The sequence below is a fragment of the Lagenorhynchus albirostris genome, chromosome 15 (assembly GCF_949774975.1).
Source record: "Lagenorhynchus albirostris chromosome 15, mLagAlb1.1, whole genome shotgun sequence".
NCBI classification, from domain to species: domain Eukaryota; kingdom Metazoa; phylum Chordata; class Mammalia; order Artiodactyla; family Delphinidae; genus Lagenorhynchus; species Lagenorhynchus albirostris.
This window is the reverse complement of record NC_083109.1, coordinates 50,792,751-50,812,869: the sequence shown is the minus strand read 5'-3', so window position 1 is coordinate 50,812,869 and position 20,119 is coordinate 50,792,751. Positions and strand designations below refer to the sequence as shown.

Sequence of the window (20,119 nt, the reverse complement as noted above, 5' to 3'; positions counted from 1 at the left end):
CCTTCATAAAAGGTGGAGGAAGATTTCTTAGGAGGAGTGAGAATATCGGAGGAAGTGCAGGGAATATTATAAAACATTCTATGCTTGTTTTCACCAGAAGGGAAAGTTCAGAGATTAGCAATAAGCCTTCATTTTTTTTTTTTTTTTTTGCGGTATGCGGGCCTCTCACTGTTGTGGCCTCTCCCGTTGCGGAGCACAGGCTCCGGATGCGCAGGCTCAGCGGCTATGACTCACTTCATCTTTTTTTTTAAAAAAAATAATTTTTTGGCTGTGTTGGGTCTTCGTTGCTGCACGGGCTTTCTCTACCTGCGGTGAGCGGGGACTACTCTTCATTGTGGTGCGCAGGCTTCTCATTTTGGTGGCTTCTCTTGTTGTGGAGCATGGGCTCTAGGCACATGGGCTTCAGTAATTGTGGTGCGCAGGCTCAGTAGCTGTGGCGCACGGGCTTAGTTATTCCGCATGTGGGATCTTCCCGGACCAGGGCTCAAATCTGTGTCCCCTGCACTGGCAGGCGGATTCTTAACCACTGCGCCACCAGGGAAGTCCCTAAGCCTTCATCTTGACCTCCCACCAGACTCCAACTTGACCCACCTCCAGCGGTTAAAGGATTACTTCTCGATGCCACTGCTCACAGTGTGGGTGGGATTGGGACCTTTGGGTCTGAGGGCCCCTGATGGTCAGGAAGCCTGGGTGTGGGTGCTGACAGTGGCTGTCCAATCACTGGCCCTGTGGCCCTCAGGGTGAGCCCAGCAGTAGCAGGGCAGGGGCTGTGGGCAGGGTGGAAACCCCCAGCTGTTAACTCTGACCTCCTTCCTGTAGGCATTTCTATAGGAGTGAACAGTTGGCCAGATGTCCCAGTATGCGTCTTCTCTCCGCCTGCCCTGGTCAGTGTTGATTAGAAGCAAGGCCATCCTGGTCCTGAGTGGAGGTGACAAGCTGCCTGAACACCCTGTGATGAGAGCTACCCTCTGGGGGGCTGTCACCGCAGGGGAGGGACCCCGGGAACCTGTTGCCTTGCTGTTCTTCCTGGCAGTGAGGTGCTCACGACCCACATGCTGTCTTGGGGGTAGGGCTATGTTTTCTTCTTTTCTGTCTTCTGCATTTTTGCTAGTTATGACTTCTGTATTAATGAAAAGAAAGCTCCTTGTGCCCCTGCACCTCCAAGACAGCAAGGGAAGGAGAGAGGTTGTTGGTGGCAGCTAGAGCACTCGCATCTCTTCTCCGCGGGCGGGGAAGGGCCTGTCCTGGTACTGACCCACTGCTCACTTTATCTTCTCAGTCGGACGACATTGGAAGACCATTAGGAGGCTTTTTGAAGTGTCAGCTTTAGAAATTTCCGCATTAAAGGGACCCACTTTTCTTGCAGGAGAAGTACAGCATCGGGGAGCCCACAGTGCCATCCACCATTGCAGAGGAGTTCACCTACAACCCATTCATGAGAGTGAGGTGAGGGAGCGGGTCCCACGCTGTCCTCGGGCATCTCCGCCTCCACCACCCCGACTCCTGAAGAGCCCGGGTGGGAGAGGAGGCTGCCCTGAAATCTCTGTTTAAAGTGTTGCCAAAGAATGAGACATCTCTTCTTAAAGGGGGACGCTTTTCTTGACGCCCTGGCTAGGGTGTAGGGTCCTTTCTGACCCTGGAGTCTGGATCCATAGGTGGACGAGACTTGTGCTTGGGGAGCCTCTAGGCGCTGGGCAGTGCCGGATGCCAGCGTGGAGTTGGTGTCCCCGCTTTCCAGGTCACCAGCAGGACTGGCTCGGCCAGCATGTTTCCAACAGTTAGAAACACCTGAGTTGGCCGTTGGCTGTCACACTTCATTTTTAAGAACGTCCCGCCTCCTACAGGCTCTTTTCTTCCCTGGTGCCATGGGAGGGGTGGTGGGTCCGCGGGTGCAGGGTGCGGCCTGCAGCCTGGTGCTTGGCTTCCGCAGGGAGAAGACTGTGCAGCAGCATGCAGGTGAGATGGACCCTGTGACCACCATGAGGGCCATCCGCAAAGAGAAGGACCAGTTCAAGGTGCCGCGGGACTGAGGTGGCTGCGGGGCCTGGGTGTCCAAGGCTGCTGCTGCAGCTGCGGCCACCTTCAACCACATTTGGGTATTCAGATGTGTTAGGTGAATTTCTGGCTAGGAGTGCAGGAAATTCAGTCACAGTTTAATTTTAAATTAATTTCAGAACATTTTGCTTGTGTTATCAAATGTTCTAATACATATTTATAAGAGAAGAAGTTTAGAAAGTGTTTATTCCCGGAAGCTCTGCTTGCAGACTGTGTTGTCTCCAGCCTTTCCATGGGGCCCCCATGGTTGCCGTGTGAGCCCCCATATGATGCCCCAGTAAGAGTCGTACCCGCCCTGCCCCCGGTGAGGCCGGCACGCCCTGGTTCAAAGTCCGTGCTTACCAGAAGAAGGCCCCTGGGAGGGGCACACTCCCCTTACCTGGCATCGTCCCCTCCCTCTCCTACCCCCTCCCCCAGCTACCTCTAGAGGAAGTCATTCTCTAATGTTTGATGACATCATCATGTTCTCGTGTCTGTGTTGATGTGCAGTGGAATTCCAGGGCCGGGCAGGCCCAGAGCACCTACCTGGGCTGGGGTGATGCTGAAGAGCTGCCTCCAGTGTGGGGCTGGGTCTGGGGGCTTGGGCAGGGAGAGTACAGGCTGGGAGGCTGTGGCATGTGGTACCCGAGGAGCTCCAAGCTCTGCATACTCGTCCCTGTAAAGGCTGGCCAGTTCCGGGGATGTTCCTAGGAACCAGTGTGGGGCACTGTGCCTCGTGTGGGCAGAGGAGCTGACGGGAGGGATCTGTGTGCGGTGAGGATGCCCTGGGCGCCTATGTGGCGTCAGCACCACTGCTGGCACTGCGCCGCCCCTGCTTGGGGGCGGGCCTCTTGGGCCCCTGGCAGGGAGAGGCCCCGAGTCCTTCCTCCTGGTGGCAGTGTGCAGGGAGCCTGCTGTTGAGATTGTGATGTGGTGTCCCTGCTCTGTAGCTGTTCCTTCTGCTCTTGGTTGGCCATCCTGGGAACTGGCTCCTCTCCTGCAGTCTCAGGCTGGTCCTGGTTACCCCGCCTCACATCTCAGGCAGAGCCGGCGGGAGGTCCGAGCTGGGGGGATGGGGAGGGTGGGCCCAGAGGGTCACGGGGGCATCCAGGGCCCCGAGGCGCGAGGAGGACAGGATGAGACTGGGGAACGGTGGGGGCAGGAAGGGCTGCGGGGAGCCCTCCCCACCAACTCATTTCTGGATCTGGAGATTCTCCATATTGCCTTGGTCTGTGATGAGAACAGACCCAGGGTCTGTGAGGCTCTGCTTGCTGAGCCGGGTGCTCAAGTCTTTGGGTCTCACCTGATGTGGTGATGCTCACTGAACACTTCCTGTCCAGCTGAGGCCCGCTGCTGCTGCTGTTGATGTCACCCCCCTGTACGCCTCATACAGATGGGTCATGATGCAGCGTGGTTGTCGCCGCCCCCCTGGATTCCTCAGGTCCCTGTCCTGGCCAAGCATGGGCCCGTGTCACTCCGCAGCTGCCTGTGTGGGCTTCTCCAAAGACGATGATGTTCTAGGTGGAACCAAAGCTCCCTGTGAGCAGCAGCCCCCACCCCCAGGGTGTCATGGAGTGGGGTCTGCACGGGTCCTGCTGGTGCTTTGTTTCGTGGCTTTGTACCAGCGACTGGACGTGCAGGTGCAGGCGTCTCAGGACATGCTGAGGCCTCGGTCTGCGATGCCCGAGGGTCACTGTGGACCTGTGGGTGCTGTGCCCATCCCCCCAGGTGGCTCATGTTGTTGGCAGCCCCTCCCCAGGGACACTGAGCTCCTCGCTAGTTTCCACCAGCAGCATAGCACCTGCACTAGGGGTGAGTGCTTCTCCTTGGAACCAGCTGCCAAAAGCCCCCTTTCCCACTGGTGTCCACCCTAGTCCTGCGTCCCTCATCTAAAGAAACGTAAAGAAAAACGCACCCCACCACCCTGCTTCCGAGGCCACAGGACAAGGCAGTCACTCCTTGTCCTCCAAGAGCCCAGAGCTTTCAAGAGTGGGCATTTCGCTTTGCATGTTTTTTTTTTTTTTGGCAGTACGTGGGCCTCTCACTGTTGTGGTCTCTCCCGTTGCAGACCACAGGCTCCGGACGCGCAGGCTCAGCGGCCATGGCTCACGGGCCCAGCCGCTCCGCGGCACGTGGGATCTTCCTGGACCAGGGCAAGAACCCGTGTCCCCTGCATCGGCAGGCGGACTCTCAACCACTGCGCCACTAGGGAAGCCCCACTTTGCATGTTTTACCCTTGGTGATGACGCTGCTGCCGGGCTATGGGGCGAGTTCTCAGAGCTATGTCTGGTGCCCTGTGTCGTGTGTCTGCGACATGGGCTCTGAAGCGCTCTCATCCAGGCTCCGGCTGCTGCGCTGGGCAAGTGGGATTTCATTCTTGGAGAGCATCTCCCACTGTGCTTGCAGACGCCTGCCACACCCACTGTCAGACACCTTTGTTTTCGCTGATCTGTGGGTGTGGATGGCACTTTGTGGAGGTTTCACGGGTGTTTACCTGGTTCGGGGGTGGGGGGGAGGTTGACTGCTTTCCACACGCTTATTGGCCACTTGGATTTCCTCACCTGGGGGCTGCCTCTTAGGTTTGTTCCTGGGTTTTCTACCAGGTTTTTGTTTCTTACTGATCAGTTAGGAGTTCTTTGTTTCATGTTGCATATTTTATGATTTCTTTGGTTCTGTGTGTTTGCAGTTTCCTGCTAGTTTGTTGTGGCTTCACACTGGTGTCTTGTTGAAGAAATTCTTAACGTAGTCAAATGTATATTTTTTCCTTCATGATAAATGCTTTTGTGTCCTGTGTAATAACTCTTTCCCACCTCTGATGCCTTCCTATAGTTTCATCCAGTAGTTTTTTGTTTTGCTTTTCACACTCAGGTTTGTGATTCTTGTGACTGAGCTGTTTATGCTGGTGTCTGGGAGACAGACACCTGATATCCCACCCCCTCTGCACTGCTAGCTGTGGTGAGCCAGCATCCAGGGGTCCAGACCTGTTTTGTGGCTCTCCATCCCACTGGTATGTCTGTCTGTCCTGACGCTGGCCCCACATTCCCTGTTACAACAGCTTTAGGACCTTCAATTCCAGGAATGCTGCCCAACCTCATCAGGAGAGTCTTGGCCCTTTGCTCTTATGTATAAAGATTAGGGTATTTATGTCTGGGATTTGGACTGGAATAATGTTGACTTGTTAGATTGGGAAGAAGTGACTTTTTTGTGACGTGGGGAGTTTCCAATTATGACACGCTGCTTATCCATCCATCCACTTGGGTCTCTGATGCTGTGTGTGCAGGGCAACTCTGCTATCAACCACAGCATTAGCACAAGCACAGGGCAAGGGCACGGTCCCCCGTCAAGACCGCCCTCACCTCAGACTCCAGCCAGAAGCTTGGGGGTCCCTGGCCACCTGCACTTCTAACCAGCTGGCTACAAGTTCAGAGGTTCTCATGACCTCTCAGATTCAGTAACTCACTAGGTTGATTCAGAATTCAGGGAAGCTCAACACTTATGATTTTACAGGTTTTGTTTTTTGTTTTTTTTTTGCAGTACGCGGGCCTCTCACTGTTGTGGCCTCTCCCGTTGCGGAGCACAGGCTCCGGACGCGCAGGCTCAGCGGCCATGGCTCACGGGCCCAGCCGCTCCGTGGCATGTGGGATCTTCCTGGACTGGGGCACAAACCTGTGTCCCCTGCAACGGCAGGCGGACTCTCAACCACTGCGCCACCAGGGAAGCCCGATTTTACAGTTTTATTATAAAGGATACAAACTGGGACCAGCCAAGTGAAGAGACCCACAGGGCGAGGTGGGGAGGGTCTGGGTGGCCAAGCCATGCCCTCACTCCATGGAATGCAGGCTCCCACCGTGCTGGCACGTCAGGAAGCTCACTGAGCCTCAGTATTCCAGTTGGGTTGGGGTGTCACTGTGTCATCCACAGCATGAACTCCAGCGCCCCCCAGCCATTCCACCCTCTGATCACAGGTGGGGCTCCCTGGTGACAGCTCTGAGTCACTACATTAGCATAAACTCAGGTGCTCACTATACTGTAAATGACGAAGTCCCCACCCCTCAGGACACTCCCAGGAGTTAGAGTCTCCCTCCCCAAACCAGGGACAAGACCAGACAAACTTTTCCATCAGGGTTTATAACTTCCTCCCTAGAGGCTGGTTCTGTGGGGACTCTGGCCCCTCAGTAGTATGTCTTTTGATGCTGTTATAAATGGTGTTTTGTTTTAAATCACTCCAGGGGTCAGGAGCGTATAGGAGTGCAGTCAGCCTTGTTCCTGGGGACCCTGCTACGCTTGCCCAGCCTGATGGTAACTGTTTCTTTTGTGGGCCTTTGTGGTACCATCAACAGGGCTTTTGTTTTTCATGTCTCCCCGAGGCAAGCGGGCCTTTATTCCTGGCTTCATTGATTGGTTTAACAAATACCTGAATGCTGACGATGTGGCAGGTACTGAGATGCTCTGGGGATTCAGAGTGAACAGACAGAAATTCCTGCCCTTGTGGAGCTTCTGTCCTGGTAGAGGAGACAAGATGAGTGGAATACCAAGCAGGTCACACAGAAGTACTGTGGAGAAAATAAGGCAGAAAAAGGTACAGAGGGAGCCGAGGATGTCAGCCTTCTTAAGTAGAGTGGCTGGGGCCTTGCTAAGGTGACATGTGAGTGACAATGAGAGGATGGAGAGAATGAGACATGCAGATATCTGGGTGAGAAAAGCAAGTACAAAGGCCCTGGAGCAGGTCTGCAGAAGAGCAAGAGGCCGGCATAGCTGAGCCAGGCGAGGGTCAATGTACAGGACATGCAAGGACCTCGGCGTCCACTCTGAGCTGTGCAGAGGCGGGGTCAGAGCTGAGCTTTACCAGGACTTCTCAGTGTGTCGTGGCAGGGCCCCTGGAGACAAGTCTGGGGCAGCAGCCCAGGGAGGGCCGGTGGAGGAGGGAGTGGTGGCAGGGTTCCCAGTGGGAGCTGAGGTGGAGGCAGCAGTATTTGGTCCCAGCTTGGATCTGAGCTGTGAGTGATGAGTTAGGGAGACTCCACATCCATTTCCCAGGATGGGGAGACTGTGAGGGGCTCACAGGCTTGAGCGGTTGGCTTTGGGCAGGTCAAGTTTAAAATGTCTCCAGCATGTGGGTGAGTCCAAAGCCAGGAGATGGCACCATCACATGAGAGTGAGATGGAGATGTCAGGGGTAGGGGGAGAACTAGAGGGGGTGTATTGCCAGGAGGAAGCACCCTAGTCCCTGGAAGGCTGGCAGGCGGGCTGAGTAGCTGTTGTCAAGCTGAGCAAGTCTTCCTAGCTTGCTGGTCATCCGAGTGGGAGCTGGGTCTTACCACATACTCTCCTTTGGTCGGCTGAATTATCCCAACAGTTTTCAGTGCCTAGTCATTTTATTCTTGGGCGAGATCCCATTTCATCGGAACTTCTGCAGCTGGCTTGCTCTCCTTGTACAGTCCCTGTCTGGTTTTGGAAATAAGGTGACATGGAACGTTTCCTCACTTCTTGGGGAGTTTGTAGAAGGTAATGCTAGTCTGAGCCTTGTGCTTTCTTTTGCGGGTATTTTAAAAACTAGTGATCCTGTTTTTTAATGGTTATAAGGGCTGTTACTTCTATCCTTCTTCAGCTGCTTTTGGTAAGTTGTTTTCTTTCCTACATTTTCAAATCTGGTCTGTAATGTCCTCTTGTCTCTGACGTGGGCATTTGTCTTCCCTCCCCATTCCTATCTGAGCCCTTTGCTGTCCTATGGCTTTGGGGTCCTGCTTTCTTAGCTCCTCAGGGATCTCTCATCCTTTTTCTTGAGAATGTAAAGGTAAAAACTCTCCCAGAGCGTCTGTTGTGAAGCCCTACAATCTGGCCATGTAAACTGCCACAACTCCTCAGTTTCTTCCCAGGCACTAGTATAAACAGAGCCCAAGCATTTTCTTCACTAGTTCCTGATCCCTGACCCAGTGCCTGCCTGCTTCCCTCTGAGGATTTTTATTTTAAAGTATTTCCTGACTGCTCAGTTAACTGGGTGGAGGCTCCGTCTCTCACCAAGCTACACCTCTGTGCATTTACCCTGACTCTCTGGGAGGTGCCCCCAGGTGGTGGTCTTACTTCCCACAGCCAGCACACTAGGTCCTTGCTGCTTTTCTGACAGCCACCCACCTGACCTGTGTCATGTGCTATCCCAATGTGATATATTTCTCTCCAGCTGTAACACTGCTTAGATTTTAGGAGTGACGGTATTTTACTAAATAGAACTTTTAAAACTTATTTAAATTGAGGTGAGATTCACACAACATACAATTAAGTTTATAATTCAGTGGCCTTTTTTTTTTTTTACTTTCTTGGCTGCACTGCACAACATACAGGATCTTAGTTCCCTGATCAGGGATCAAACCCGTGCCCTCTGCATTGGAAGCACAGAGTCTTAACCACTGGACCACCAGGGACAACAATTCAGTGGCATTTAGTACATTCACAATGTTGTGCATCCCCCACCTCTCTCTAATAATCTGAAACTTTTAACTATTAATCTGTCAGTAAAACTGTAAAAGGAGAGGCTTTTTCCTGGACCATCCACTTCTATGGACACTGGTTCTGAGTTGGGGCAGCAGAGAGGCCTGGAGAAGAATTGGATCTCAGTGGATCTGGGAGAGAGCCTGGCCCAGGTGCTGTGGATCCAGAGAGGAAGGCTGGTCCTGCAGCCATGTGTGTCCCCAGGGTACACACACCTGTTCCACCGTGTCTCAGTCAGTCCTCAGCGAAGGTCAGGGTCACCTCTGCTCTGGGGCCCTTAGGCCCATCTGGGATTCCACTGAGGTGGCAGAAAATCAGGTTCCTTCTCTTCCTTTCTTCTCCAGCCTTTCTCCTGCTCCGTAGCTCAAAGAAAGAGTTTTCTTATTCTTTGTCAGAATATTTTCTTAGGCCAGAATCTTGACTTTTTAAGGTTCCAATAATCTCTTTTCTTTCCTCTGATTTCTGTTCTAACAACCCTCTTTTGAAGGAATGAATACCTCATGTCTAGTCTGAATGGTCAGGGACCAAAGAATTTTAGAAATTCAAAGATAAAATAAGTAATTCAACAATGATGGAGGGATTCCCTGGTGGCACAGTGGTTAAGAATCTACCTGCCAATGAAGGGGACATGGGTTCGAACCCTGTTCTGGGAAGATCCCACATGCTGGGGAGCAACTAAGCCCGTGCACCACAACTACTGAACCTGCACTCTACAGCCCATGAGCCACAACTACTGAGCCCATGTGCCACAACTACTGAAGCCCGCGTGCCTAGAGCCTATGCTGTACAACAAGAGAAGCTACTGTGATGAGAAGCCTGCGCACTGCAACGAAGAGTAGCCCCCACTCTCTGCAACTAGAGAAAGCCTGTGCGCAGCAACGAAGACCCAATGCAGCCAAAAATAAATAATTTAAAAAAAACTCTTAAAATAATGGAGATTCTTTAATAGTCTAGTTGATAACAGGACACTGTCACTCAACTGAACCTATTTATAGAACATTCCACCAGCATTTTCAGGTGCTCATGGAACATTCTCCAGGATAGACAATATCTTAGACTACAAATCACAATGAATTTTAAAAGACAGAGTATACTTTGTAATTTCAAACTCCAGTGGAATTAGATATTTACAACAAAATGAAGCCTGGAAAACCCCCAAATGTTTGGAAGTTAACACATCTAAATAGTGTGTGGGTCAAAAAGAGTGGAAATCAAAACACAAAATTTGTGGGATGCAGCTAAAGCAGTGCTGGAGGGAAATGTATATAGCTTTTAAACACCTGTATGAGAAAAGAAGAAAGGCCTCACAAAACCTAGGCTTCTACCTTAAAACACTAAAGAAGAGCAAACAAAACCCAAAGGAAGCAGAAGAAAAGAAATAGTAATGATTAGCAAGGAGATCAATGAAACAAAAAACAAAAACCACTGACCAACAAAGTAACACACAAATACCAAAATCATGAATGAAAAAGGGTACATCACTACCAATCCTACAGAAATGAACAGGACTTACAAAGGAATACTAGGGAAACTATACCAACAAATTAGATTTTAGATGAAATGGACAAATTCCTTAAATTGATTGAACAAAAGTCTGAAGTCTTCATGCAAAGGAAAGCTCAGGTCCACATGGCTTCACTAGTACATTCTATCAGTAACACTAATCACTCACAAACTCTTCCAGAAAATACAGGAGGGGACACTTCCCAACTCATTCTATGAGGCTAATGTTATCCTGATACCAAACAAAACGAGAGATCAATGTCCCTCATGAATACAGATGTAAAATCTTTAAAACGTTAGCAACCCAAATACAGCAACATTATACACAACCAGGTGGGATTTATCACAGGAATGCAAGGTTGGTTAAACATCTAAAAATCAATTAACATAAACCACAGTCATAGAATAAAGGACAAAATCCACAAGATCATCTCAGTGGATGAAGGAAAACATTTGACAAAATCCCACACCTGTTCGTGATAAAAAGTCAACAAACTAGGAATAGAAGGGAGCCTCTTCGACCTGTTTAAAGGACATCTGTAATTTCCAAATGCTGCTGTATCAAATCATTACAAACTTAGTTGTTTAAAACAACATAAATGGGGACTTCCCTGGTTGCGCAGTGGTTAAGAATCCACCTGCCAATGCAGGGGGACACGGGTTCGAGGCCTGGTCTGGGAGGATTCCACATGCCGTGGAGCAACTGAGCCCATGCGCCACAACTACTGAGCCTGCGTTCTGGAGCCCGCCAGCCACAGCTACTGAGCCCACGTGCCACAACAACTGAAGCCTGTGCACCTAGAGCCTGTGCTCCACAATGGGAGAAGCCACCACAATGAGAAGCCCACGCACTGCAATGAAGAGTAGCCCCTGCTCGCCGCAACTAGAGAAAGACTGCACGCAGCAATGAAGACCCAACGCAGCTAATCAATCGATAAATAAATAAAAGAAATAAACCACACAAATGTATCATCTAACAGTTCTGGAGGTCAGAGGTCTGACATGAGTCTCACTGGACTAAAAGTGTCCACAGAGCTGGTTCCTTCTTCAGGCTCTAAGGGAGAATCTGTTTCCTTGCCCTTTCCTGCTGCTAGAGGCGCCTGCATTCTTGGCTCCTGACCTCCTTCCTCCATCTTCAAAGGTCAGCAGCTGTGGGTTGAGTCCTTCTCTCATTGCCTCACACCGACCTCTTCTGACGCCCTCTGCCACTTTAGAGGACACTTGTAATTACAATGGGGCCACCTGGAAAATCCACATTAATCTCACTATCTTAAGGTCAGCTGATTAGCAACCTCAATTCCCCTTTGCCATGTAACCTGACACATTCATGATTCCAGGGATAAAGACACAGACATCTTTGGTTTGGGAGCATTATTCTGCCTGTGACAGCATCAATGAAAAACATAAGCCAGCATCATAGTTCACAATGGATGACTGAATGCTTCCCACTAAAATCAGGAACAAGGCAAGGATATCTGCTCTTGCCACTTCTCAACATTGTACTGATGTGCAATAAGGCATACACACACACACATGGCAGTATACATATTGGAAAGGAGTAAAAATAAGTAAAAATGTCCTTATTCACAGATGGTGTGATCCTATATGTGGCTTATCCTAAGGAATCCAGATACACACACATACCTGGAACTAATAAGTTCAGTAAGGTCCTAGAACACAAGATTAACAAGAGAAATCTGTTGTATTTGCACATACTAATGACAGTCTGAAAACGAAATTAAAACAACTCCATAATAGCATCAAAACTAACAAAATACTTAGAAATGATCAAAATTAGTGCAAGATTTATACACTGCAAACTAAGAGAAAGAAGATGTAAGTAAATGGAAAGATCCTATAATCCTTGATTAGAAGATCTTTGTGATCTTGGGTTAGGCAAAGAGTTCTCAGACACCACACCAAAATCATGAGCCATGAGAGAAAAAAACTGATAAATTTTGGACTTCATTAAAATAAACTTTCGTACTTCAAAAGACAACATGAAAAAAAGGCGACAAACCACGAACAGAAAAATATCTGCAAATGTTATCCTTGATAATCCATAATATATAAAGTCTCATATCCATAATATATAGTGTTGCAACTCAGTAAGGAGTCAACTCAGTTAAAAAATGAACGAAAGTCTTGAACAGACACTTCACCAAAGAAGATATAAGAATGCCAACAAACACATGAATAGGTGCCCAATATCAATTGTCAGAGAAACAGAAGAGCTAAAAAACAAAAGAAAACAAAACTGACCATACCAAATAGTAGTGAGGATGTGGAATTGGAATTCTCGTAATTTGTAAAATGATACAATCATTTTGGAAAACAGTTTTTTAAAAACTAGACATAAATACTATGTGAACCAGTAATTCCACTCCTAAGAATCTACCCAAGAGGAGTGAAAGCTACGTCCACACAAAAACTCATACACAAATGTTCATGGCAACATTATTCATAATAACCCCAAAATAGGAACAAACCAGATGCCTATCATCTGATGAATGAATAAACAAATGTTGCAAATCCATAAAACAGAATATTGTCCAGCCATAACAAGAAATGAAGTACTGATATACACTATGTAGATGAACCCTGAAAACATGCTCAGTGCAAAAGGTGAGATACAGAAGGTCACCGATTGTATGGGGATGTTCTAAAGCTGGACTGTGCGTGTGGCTGCACAGCTGTACACATTTACTAAGAATCACTGAATTTTATATCGACAGTGGGTGAACTTTATGGTGTGAGAATTGTACATCAATCAAGCTGTTTTAGAAACAATCGTTGGGTAAAGGCACCACAATTAATACTTTATTACATTATCCCAACATACTTCTAGAAAAATATTTCAGCTTAGACAAAATGAAATGAAAGAGGAAAAAAGATAACACTTACAATAGTATCAAAAGTAACAACCGGGCTTCCCTGGTGGCGCCGTGGTTGAGAGTCCGCCTGCCGATGCAGGGGACACGGGTTCGTGCCCCGGTCCGGGAAGATCCCACATGCTGCGGAGCGGCTGGGCCCGTAAGCCATGGCCGCTGAGCCTGTGTGTCCGGAGCCTGTGCTCCGCAACGGGAGAGGCCACAACAGTGAGAGGCCCGCGTACCGCAAAAAAAAAAAAAAAAAAGTAACAACCAGGGCTTCCCTGGTGACGCAGTGGTTGAGAATCTGCCTGCTAATGCAGGGGACACGGGTTTGAGCTCTGGTCTGGGAGGATCCCACATGCCGCAGAGCAACTAGGCCCGTGAGCCACAACTACTGAGCCTGCGTGTCTGGAGCCTGTGCTCCGCAACGAGAGGTCACGATAGTGAGAGGCCCGCGCACCGCGATGAAGAGTGGCCCCCGCTTGCCACAACTAGAGAAAGCCCTCACACAGAAACGAAGACCCAACACAGCAAAAATAAATAAACTCCTACCCCCAACATCTTCTTTAAAAATAAAAAAAAGTAACAACCACCTACAGGAAAAAAAAATCTAAAAAATATATGCAAGATCGTAACATGGAAATCTACAAAAACACCACTGAAAGAGACTGAAGACGACCTAATTATGCCATGTCCACAGACTGGAAGACTCAAACTGCAACACAAGTCAAACCTGGACAGGCTGCTCCCACCGTAGACAAGGAAACACATGGACCACGAAGAGCCTGGAAGCTCTTGCAGACAGAGGAGGATCTGCTCTGCCTCCATGGTTCAGGGGGAGCCCAGAAAGGGCCAGGCTATGCGGCCCCTGACCATGTCAAGGGTGGCGTCCAGGAGTGAAGAGGGAAGGAAAGCCACTGCACTAAATGTGGGGAGGCGATCATAACCCACCAAAAAGAATGAAACGAGCATCACCTCACTCTTAGGAAGTGAAAGGGTGGCCCAAAGACGTCACAGAGAAAGGTAGGGCAGTGACGTGTTCACACAGTATTTTAAGAGAATACACTCAAGTCCATGTGCTGAACGGGACCTGAAATCATGATACATACATCAGCCTAGATAAAAAAAACTTTTTTTGCAGTTTTTCCATTTAAGGAACACCTTATGAGACCATGTTAAAATTAAGAACTCTCACCAGAATCACAATGAAGAGAATGGAGGCAAACCACAGTGCAGAAGACAACACTGGCCACACATACCTAACAAGGGGCTTGCATCCAGCATACAGTTTTAAAAAAAACATAAGTTACACTGACAGCAAAAGACTTAAACATGTACTTTACAGAAAAGGACAATCCACTGGCCAATGAACCTCCCTGTGAACAGCTGCCATCATTAGTGATTGAACAAACACAGGACAATGAAAGCCACTGTCCCCCCACCTTCAGGGCTGAGAAGACAGGGTGGGGGTGGTGTTGAGGGCACCCCTATTGGCTCCAGGAAGGTGTGACCCCTAACTACCCCGGAAGGGGTTGGCCTTACCTGCAAGGATGACACAGGCTGGTCCCAGTGGGTCCACTCAGGACCACAGGAACGCACAAGGGCCCCACAGGGTCGTAGCACCACGACAGGAAGGAGGGAAGGGATGCTATGACTTGGCACACGAGTGGCTGGGCCTGGGGCTTCTGTACAACACCATTTCCACAAAGACCAGAAACCAGACTCCTCGGGGGGACCCTCAGGGGGTGAACTGTAAAGAGAGACCAGGGCAGTAGTCAGCCTGGGTCAGGACTGGCCGCTTTGGGGGAGCAGGGACAGAGCTGGCCCCGGGCGGCCAGAATAGAGGTCTTTTCTGAACTCAGCAGGCTGAACACCAGTGCTACCGCAGGACTCGAGAAAGGTTTACAAATACCTAACCTGCCTGCCACAGTCCCGATAAGGGTTCTCTGCCACACAAGCTCGACTGGGGATTTACAGGAAGTTTCCAGCCCCAACCCTCCAAGTGTGAGGAGACAGGAATGCTAACCCTCCTTCCAGTCCACGTGCGTCTGGCCCGCATGCGAGAGCTTCCCAGTGAAGAGGCCCCATGGCCCCGGACTCCTGCTGAGTCCGCACTTTCTACTGTGTAAATGTATGTTTACCGTGTAAATTTCTGGGTGTGGACTTTCTCCCTGCAGATCTATAATTTCTCAGAAGAGAAGCTGAGAAACGACCTGGAAAAAAATCAAAGCTCAATAAAGGGAGGAAGACAAAGCCGCCCCTCGGCACTGCTGCAGGATGAGCTGGGGAGGGGGCGCCACGAGGTTGGGGGCGGGCGGGGCTGGCCTCCAGCCTCTCCTGGGCCCGGACAGCTCCTGCGTACCTCACTTCTTCTCTCCTCACCCATGCACCTTTCAGGAGGCAGACCTGACTCCTTCTCTGCCTCACCAAGAGGTTCAAGAGTCTCCTAAAGCTTGACAAGCCTTGCCCTCCCCAGACTCAGTTTTGCCTTTTTCAGTGCCTTCTGGCCCCTTCCGCGCACAGGCCCCCCGCCCCAGGCAGAGCAGAGGGACTGGTGGGCAGGCACGTCTGGCAGCCAGAGGAAGGGTCCTCAGCAAAGGAGGAAGGGGTTGGCTGGAGGGCAGCATGGTACCTGGCAGCCTGGGGTAGATGTGGTCAGATCTGGAAGAGCAGAGCCCAGGGCTCCCCAGGTGGAGGGGAGGATGGTGCCCTGAATCAAGCAGCCACACCCCTTCTTACCATGTCTGACCTGTGGCTGACCTCAGGCTGGGCACTGGGTACCTGTCCCAGGGCCTGTGCAGTGCAGGGTGGCCGTGGCCCCAAAGGAGCCCTGAAGGGCAGGATGGGGCCCACTGCTGGTGGGGGCTGGTCTCACAGCCACAAGACCTCGCGCCCGAGGCCAGCCATCCCCCACTCTCTTCCTGGGAGGACGTTGGGGAAAACAAACACAAAGTGGCCGGGGCCCTGCCAAGCATTCCTAGAAGAGGCTAGGGGGAGGGGCAGTGGCCAGACAGCAGCTGACCCTGAGGTCACGGGAGAAGCCAAGGCTGGGCCAGGCCCCTGGGAGCTTGAACAAGGACCCCACCCAGGCAGTTAGGAAATGGGGAGGAGGGGGGGAGTGGTCAGCATGCCGGGGGTAGATGGGCAGGCCCATTTGGAGACGTGTGGTTCCTGCTTAACTCCCACATGGCCATCTGCTGGGAGGGAAGACCCTAGGAGCCCCCTGAGGGGCCCCTACCCACAGGCAGGGCAGCTGGCTGAGCACCAGCTCCTCACAGGCTGCTCCAAGGGAGACCCCCCCCCAGTATTGCCTGCAGCCCCAGCTCTGCTCCACCTAGCCCTGCAGGGGGATGGGAAGATGGGGGGGTTGGAAAGATGGGGGTATGGGCCCCTGTTGTCCCTTAGAGCTGCACCCCGGGCCACCTTGCACCCTGAAGATGCGTCAGGGCAGATGCAGCCCCCAGCCTGTCCCCTGTGCCATCTGCACCCTGGGCCCCAGTGCTGATGCTGGCAGCCCGGCAGGAGGGGGTTAATGGAGCTGGGGCCAGCAGGCTGGGCTGGCCAGTGACAAGGGTGCTGGCTGTCCCAGAGGCAGTGGGGAAATCCAGAGGGCAGGAGCAGCCGGCCCCAACAGACGCGCCCCACTCCCTGCCCGCCTGCGGACTGCTCTGCACGAGGGATGGCCCTGAGGAGAGGTGAGGCCCCCACGTGCCCCAGCCACTCACTTCGGGGTGGGGGCGGCGACCGTGTGCCCCCAAGCTCACTGGGGTAGGGGCTGCCCCCAGGGAGGGCTCAGCTTTAGGTGGGCTGGGGCTCTGGGAGCCCATGGGGGAAATGTGGCCACTCAGGGTGGTGGGGTGCCTGGCCCTGGAGAATCGCTGTTGCCTCCTGCTCCCTCCTCTCCTACCCGAGGGCCCAGGCTGGCAGCGCAGGGGAGGAAGGGCACCCACACTGCTACCCCAGGGGCCCTGCCTTAGACCCTCCACTGGGCCAGGGCATGCTGCCTTCCCAGCTGCTCGGAGGCCAGTCCATTGCCACTCTGTCCCCTCTCGGAGCCTAGCCCAATCCAGCTGGCGTGTCCACCCTGGGACCCGGAACTCTCAGAGACCAGAGAGAGGCCTGATGTGGTGGGCAGCCCAGTGCCCAGTGGAACTTATGGGGATTGTTGCTGTGAAGCCTGGCATCCTTTGTCCTGTGCCACTACCCAACCTCCGGTGGGTCAGTGGCCTGGGGTCCCCATCTGCCCTTGAGGCCTGCACCCTCTTCCTCTCCCCACGCCAGCACTGGGCCAAGTCCCTGGGTGCATGCCGGACACACTATGGAGGTGAGTACCCCCCAGTCAGGGGTCTAGCTGGGGCAGCGGGCATCCAGCTCACTGTCCAGACAATCAGGGCAGCAAGTGCATACCCACCCGAGCCTGCTCCAGAACGTTCTCTCACACTTTCCTCCAGGCCTGCCTGGCAGCCTAGCCTGGCTTGTGTGTCCACCTTGGGGACGCAGATAAACACACGGCCTAGTGGTCAGGTCCCCAGCCTTCAGTTTTCTCTGGAACAGGCACTGCCACCCCGTTGGTCCTGTGGGGTGGAAAGGGCAGTTGGTTTTGAACCAGAGAACATCCCAGTCGTCCTGCCTGGTCTCCGCTTCCCATTTAAGTGGGGGACCCAGATCTCAGCCCATACCTTCTCTGGTCCGGTCAGCAGTGCCTTCTCTAAATAGTTGTGTGCTGTGGTCCAGGTGTGTGGCTGAGGCCTGGAAGGTTCCATGTCTTGCTTGCCCTGGGCTTACATCCTGGGCTGCCTCAGTGCTGCCTCCCCAAGCCCCTCTCCCCACAGGAGGCCCGGCCCTGGTGGTGCTGCTAGTCTCCTGGGCAGTGCTGGGCTCCCACAGCCTGGAGGAAGTGGAGTCCGCGGCACCAGCAGACCCTGAGGGCCCCCAGTGCCCAGCCGTCTGCTCCTGCGGCCACGACGACTACACAGATGAGCTCAGCGTCTTCTGTAGCTCTCGGAACCTCACGCGGCTGCCCAGCGGCATCCCGGATGGCACCAGGGCCCTGTGGCTGGATGGAAACAACTTCTCCTTCATTCCCGCGGCCACCTTCCGGAACCTCTCCAGCCTGGGCTTCCTCAACCTGCAGGGCAGCGGGCTGGCCAGCCTGGAGCCGCAGACGCTGCTGGGCCTGCAGAACCTGTACCACCTGCACCTGGAGCGGAACCAGCTGCGCAGCCTGGCAGCCCGCACCTTCCTGCACACGCCGGGCCTGGCCTCGCTCGGCCTCAACAACAACCTGCTCAGCCGGGTAGACGAGGACCTCTTCAGGGGCCTTGCCCACCTCTGGGACCTCAACCTGGGCTGGAACAGCCTGGCCGTGCTGCCCGACACTGCGTTCCAGGACCTGGCCAGCCTACGCGAGCTGGTGCTGGCGGGCAACAAGCTGGCCTACTTGCAGCCCGCGCTCTTCTGCGGCCTCAGTGAGCTCCGCGAGCTGGACCTGAGCAGGAATGCCCTGCGGAGCGTCAAACCCAATGTCTTCGTCAAGTTGCCCAAGCTCCAGAAGCTCTACCTAGACCACAACCTCATCACCGCTGTGGCCCCAGGTGCCTTCCTGGGCATGAAGGCGCTGCGCTGGCTGGACCTGTCACACAACCGCGTGGGTGGCCTCCTGGAGGACACCTTCCCGGGGCTGCTGGGCCTGCACGTTCTGCGCCTCTCACACAATGCCATCGCCGGCCTACGGCCCCGGACCTTCAAGGACCTTCACTTCCTAGAGGAGCTGCAGCTTGGCTACAACCGTATCCGGCAGCTGCCGGAAGAGGCCTTCGAGGGCCTGGACCAGCTAGAGGTGCTGGCGCTCAACAACAACCAGCTACAGGAGCTCAAGGCAGGCGTCTTCCTGGGCCTCTACAACCTGGCCGTCATGAACCTCTCTGGCAACTGTCTGAGGAACCTTCCAGAGCAGGCGTTCCAGGGCCTGGGCAAGCTGCACAGCCTGCACCTGGAGGGCAGCTGCCTGGGCTGCCTCGGCCCACACACCTTCACCGGCCTCTCGGGGCTGCGCCGGCTCTTCCTCAAGGACAACGGCATTGCGGCCATCGATGAGCAGAGCCTGGGGGGGCTGGCCGAGCTGCTAGAGCTGGACCTCACCTCCAACCAGCTCACGCACCTGCCTGGCCAGCTCTTCCAGGGCCTCAGCCACCTGGAGTACCTCCTCCTGTCCCGCAACCGGCTGTCTGCGCTATCGGTGGATGCCCTGGGGCCCCTGCAGCGCATCTTCTGGCTGGATGTGTCGCACAACCGCCTGGAGGCGCTGCCTGAGACTGTGCTCGCGCCACTGGGGCGGCTGCGCTACCTCAGCCTCCGGAACAACTCGCTGCGGACCTTTGTGCCGCAGCCCCCCGGCCTGGAGCGCCTGTGGCTCGAGGGCAACCCCTGGGACTGCGGCTGCCCCCTCAAGGCCCTGAGGGCCTTCACCCTGCAGCACCCGGGCGTCGTGCCCCGCTTCGTCCAGGCCATGGCAGAGGGAGATGACGGCCACCAGCCGCCCGCATACGCCTACAACAACATCACCTGCGCCAGTCCCCCCAGCATCTCGGGCCTTGACCTGCGCGACATCGGCGAGGCCCACTTTGCCCACTGCTGACCCGAGGCTGCCCTGCGGTCTGGACGGGCCCTTGCCACCCCAGGGGACATGGACCTGGGACCTGTGGGCCCCAGCCTGGTCCCTGAGGGCCTGACCGGGAGGGTCGGGGACACAGCCTCCCCAACTATCAATTAAAAGCAACCCAATAAATGTGGCCACGTATGAGGTTGTGCGGGGAGCTCAGGGAGGGAGGAGTGCTGGCTGGGCCGCAGGCCCCTCTATGCCATGCCTGCCCCACCTCTGGCTGCCTTGGTCCCACATGCCCAACCACAACCCTTCCTGTCCTGTGCCCAGACAATTCTCGTCCACTAGTCCCCAGGCCCCATCCCCACCTGAGGAGCGGGGGGCACTTACTCAGGTCCTCCAGGAACCTCGGCATCTCAGCCCCCTCGCTGGGCAGCGTCCTTGGAGGTGGCCTGGTCCTGGGAAGCCGGGGCCCAGCTGCTCCTGCTGGGGCCAGCCTGGGGCCAGAGGGGGTGCAGACCCTCACTCTCCAGGTCCCTGTGCTCCTGGCCAAACCCCTCAACAGTTCTACCCCTGCTCCCCCCACCCCCACAAGAAACATCCATCCTTGGCACACTCCTCGC

General features: G+C 53.5%; 2 protein-coding genes and 1 long non-coding RNA gene across 8 annotated transcripts in view; 2 read left to right on the top strand and 1 right to left on the bottom strand.

Moving 5' to 3' along the window:
- HAGH (hydroxyacylglutathione hydrolase) overlaps nucleotides 1-2,226 on the top strand; it is a 19,231-nt gene extending 17,005 nt beyond the window's left edge. For both annotated transcript variants that reach the window (XM_060123743.1, XM_060123742.1), the window contains 2 exons: nucleotides 1,367-1,446; nucleotides 1,931-2,226. In XM_060123743.1, coding sequence (XP_059979726.1) covers nucleotides 1,367-1,439 — 73 coding nt within the window. In that variant the 3' untranslated portion in view covers nucleotides 1,440-1,446; nucleotides 1,931-2,226. The remainder of the gene's footprint in view (nucleotides 1-1,366; nucleotides 1,447-1,930) is intronic.
- Nucleotides 248-20,119, bottom strand: LOC132505598 (uncharacterized). Of its 3 annotated transcripts, XR_009535460.1 has the most exons (9): nucleotides 19,887-20,119; nucleotides 17,575-17,951; nucleotides 17,307-17,469; nucleotides 14,910-15,108; nucleotides 14,438-14,632; nucleotides 7,352-7,478; nucleotides 6,449-6,587; nucleotides 3,338-3,551; nucleotides 248-3,098 (listed from the first exon to the last, which is right to left on the bottom strand). It is a non-coding gene; the product is annotated as an uncharacterized LOC132505598 (long non-coding RNA). The 3 variants fall into 3 exon arrangements; XR_009535459.1 differs by lacking the exons at nucleotides 248-3,098; nucleotides 3,338-3,551 and adding an exon at nucleotides 5,761-6,009; XR_009535458.1 differs by lacking the exons at nucleotides 248-3,098; nucleotides 3,338-3,551 and having other exon boundaries at nucleotides 5,761-6,587.
- IGFALS (insulin like growth factor binding protein acid labile subunit) lies at nucleotides 13,150-19,682 on the top strand. Of its 3 annotated transcripts, XM_060123723.1 has the most exons (3): nucleotides 13,150-16,590; nucleotides 16,956-17,219; nucleotides 17,728-19,682. In XM_060123723.1, the coding sequence occupies exons 1-3, from the start codon at nucleotides 16,575-16,577 to the stop codon at nucleotides 19,530-19,532; spliced, it is 2,085 nt and encodes a 694-aa protein (XP_059979706.1). In that variant the 5' UTR covers nucleotides 13,150-16,574; the 3' UTR covers nucleotides 19,533-19,682. The 3 variants fall into 3 exon arrangements, with proteins under 3 accessions (XP_059979706.1, XP_059979705.1, XP_059979707.1); XM_060123722.1 differs by having other exon boundaries at nucleotides 13,151-17,219; XM_060123724.1 differs by lacking the exon at nucleotides 16,956-17,219 and having other exon boundaries at nucleotides 13,152-16,590.

Excerpts from the sequence above, each read along its gene's own strand:
- IGFALS (XM_060123722.1), top strand. The coding sequence starts at position 16,721 with ATGGGGGAAATGTGGCCACTCAGGGTGGTGGGGTGCCTGGCCCTGGAG. Across the intron at positions 17,220-17,727 it reads ATGCCGGACACACTATGGAG|GAGGCCCGGCCCTGGTGGTG; the intron begins GTGAGTACCCCC and ends CTCTCCCCACAG.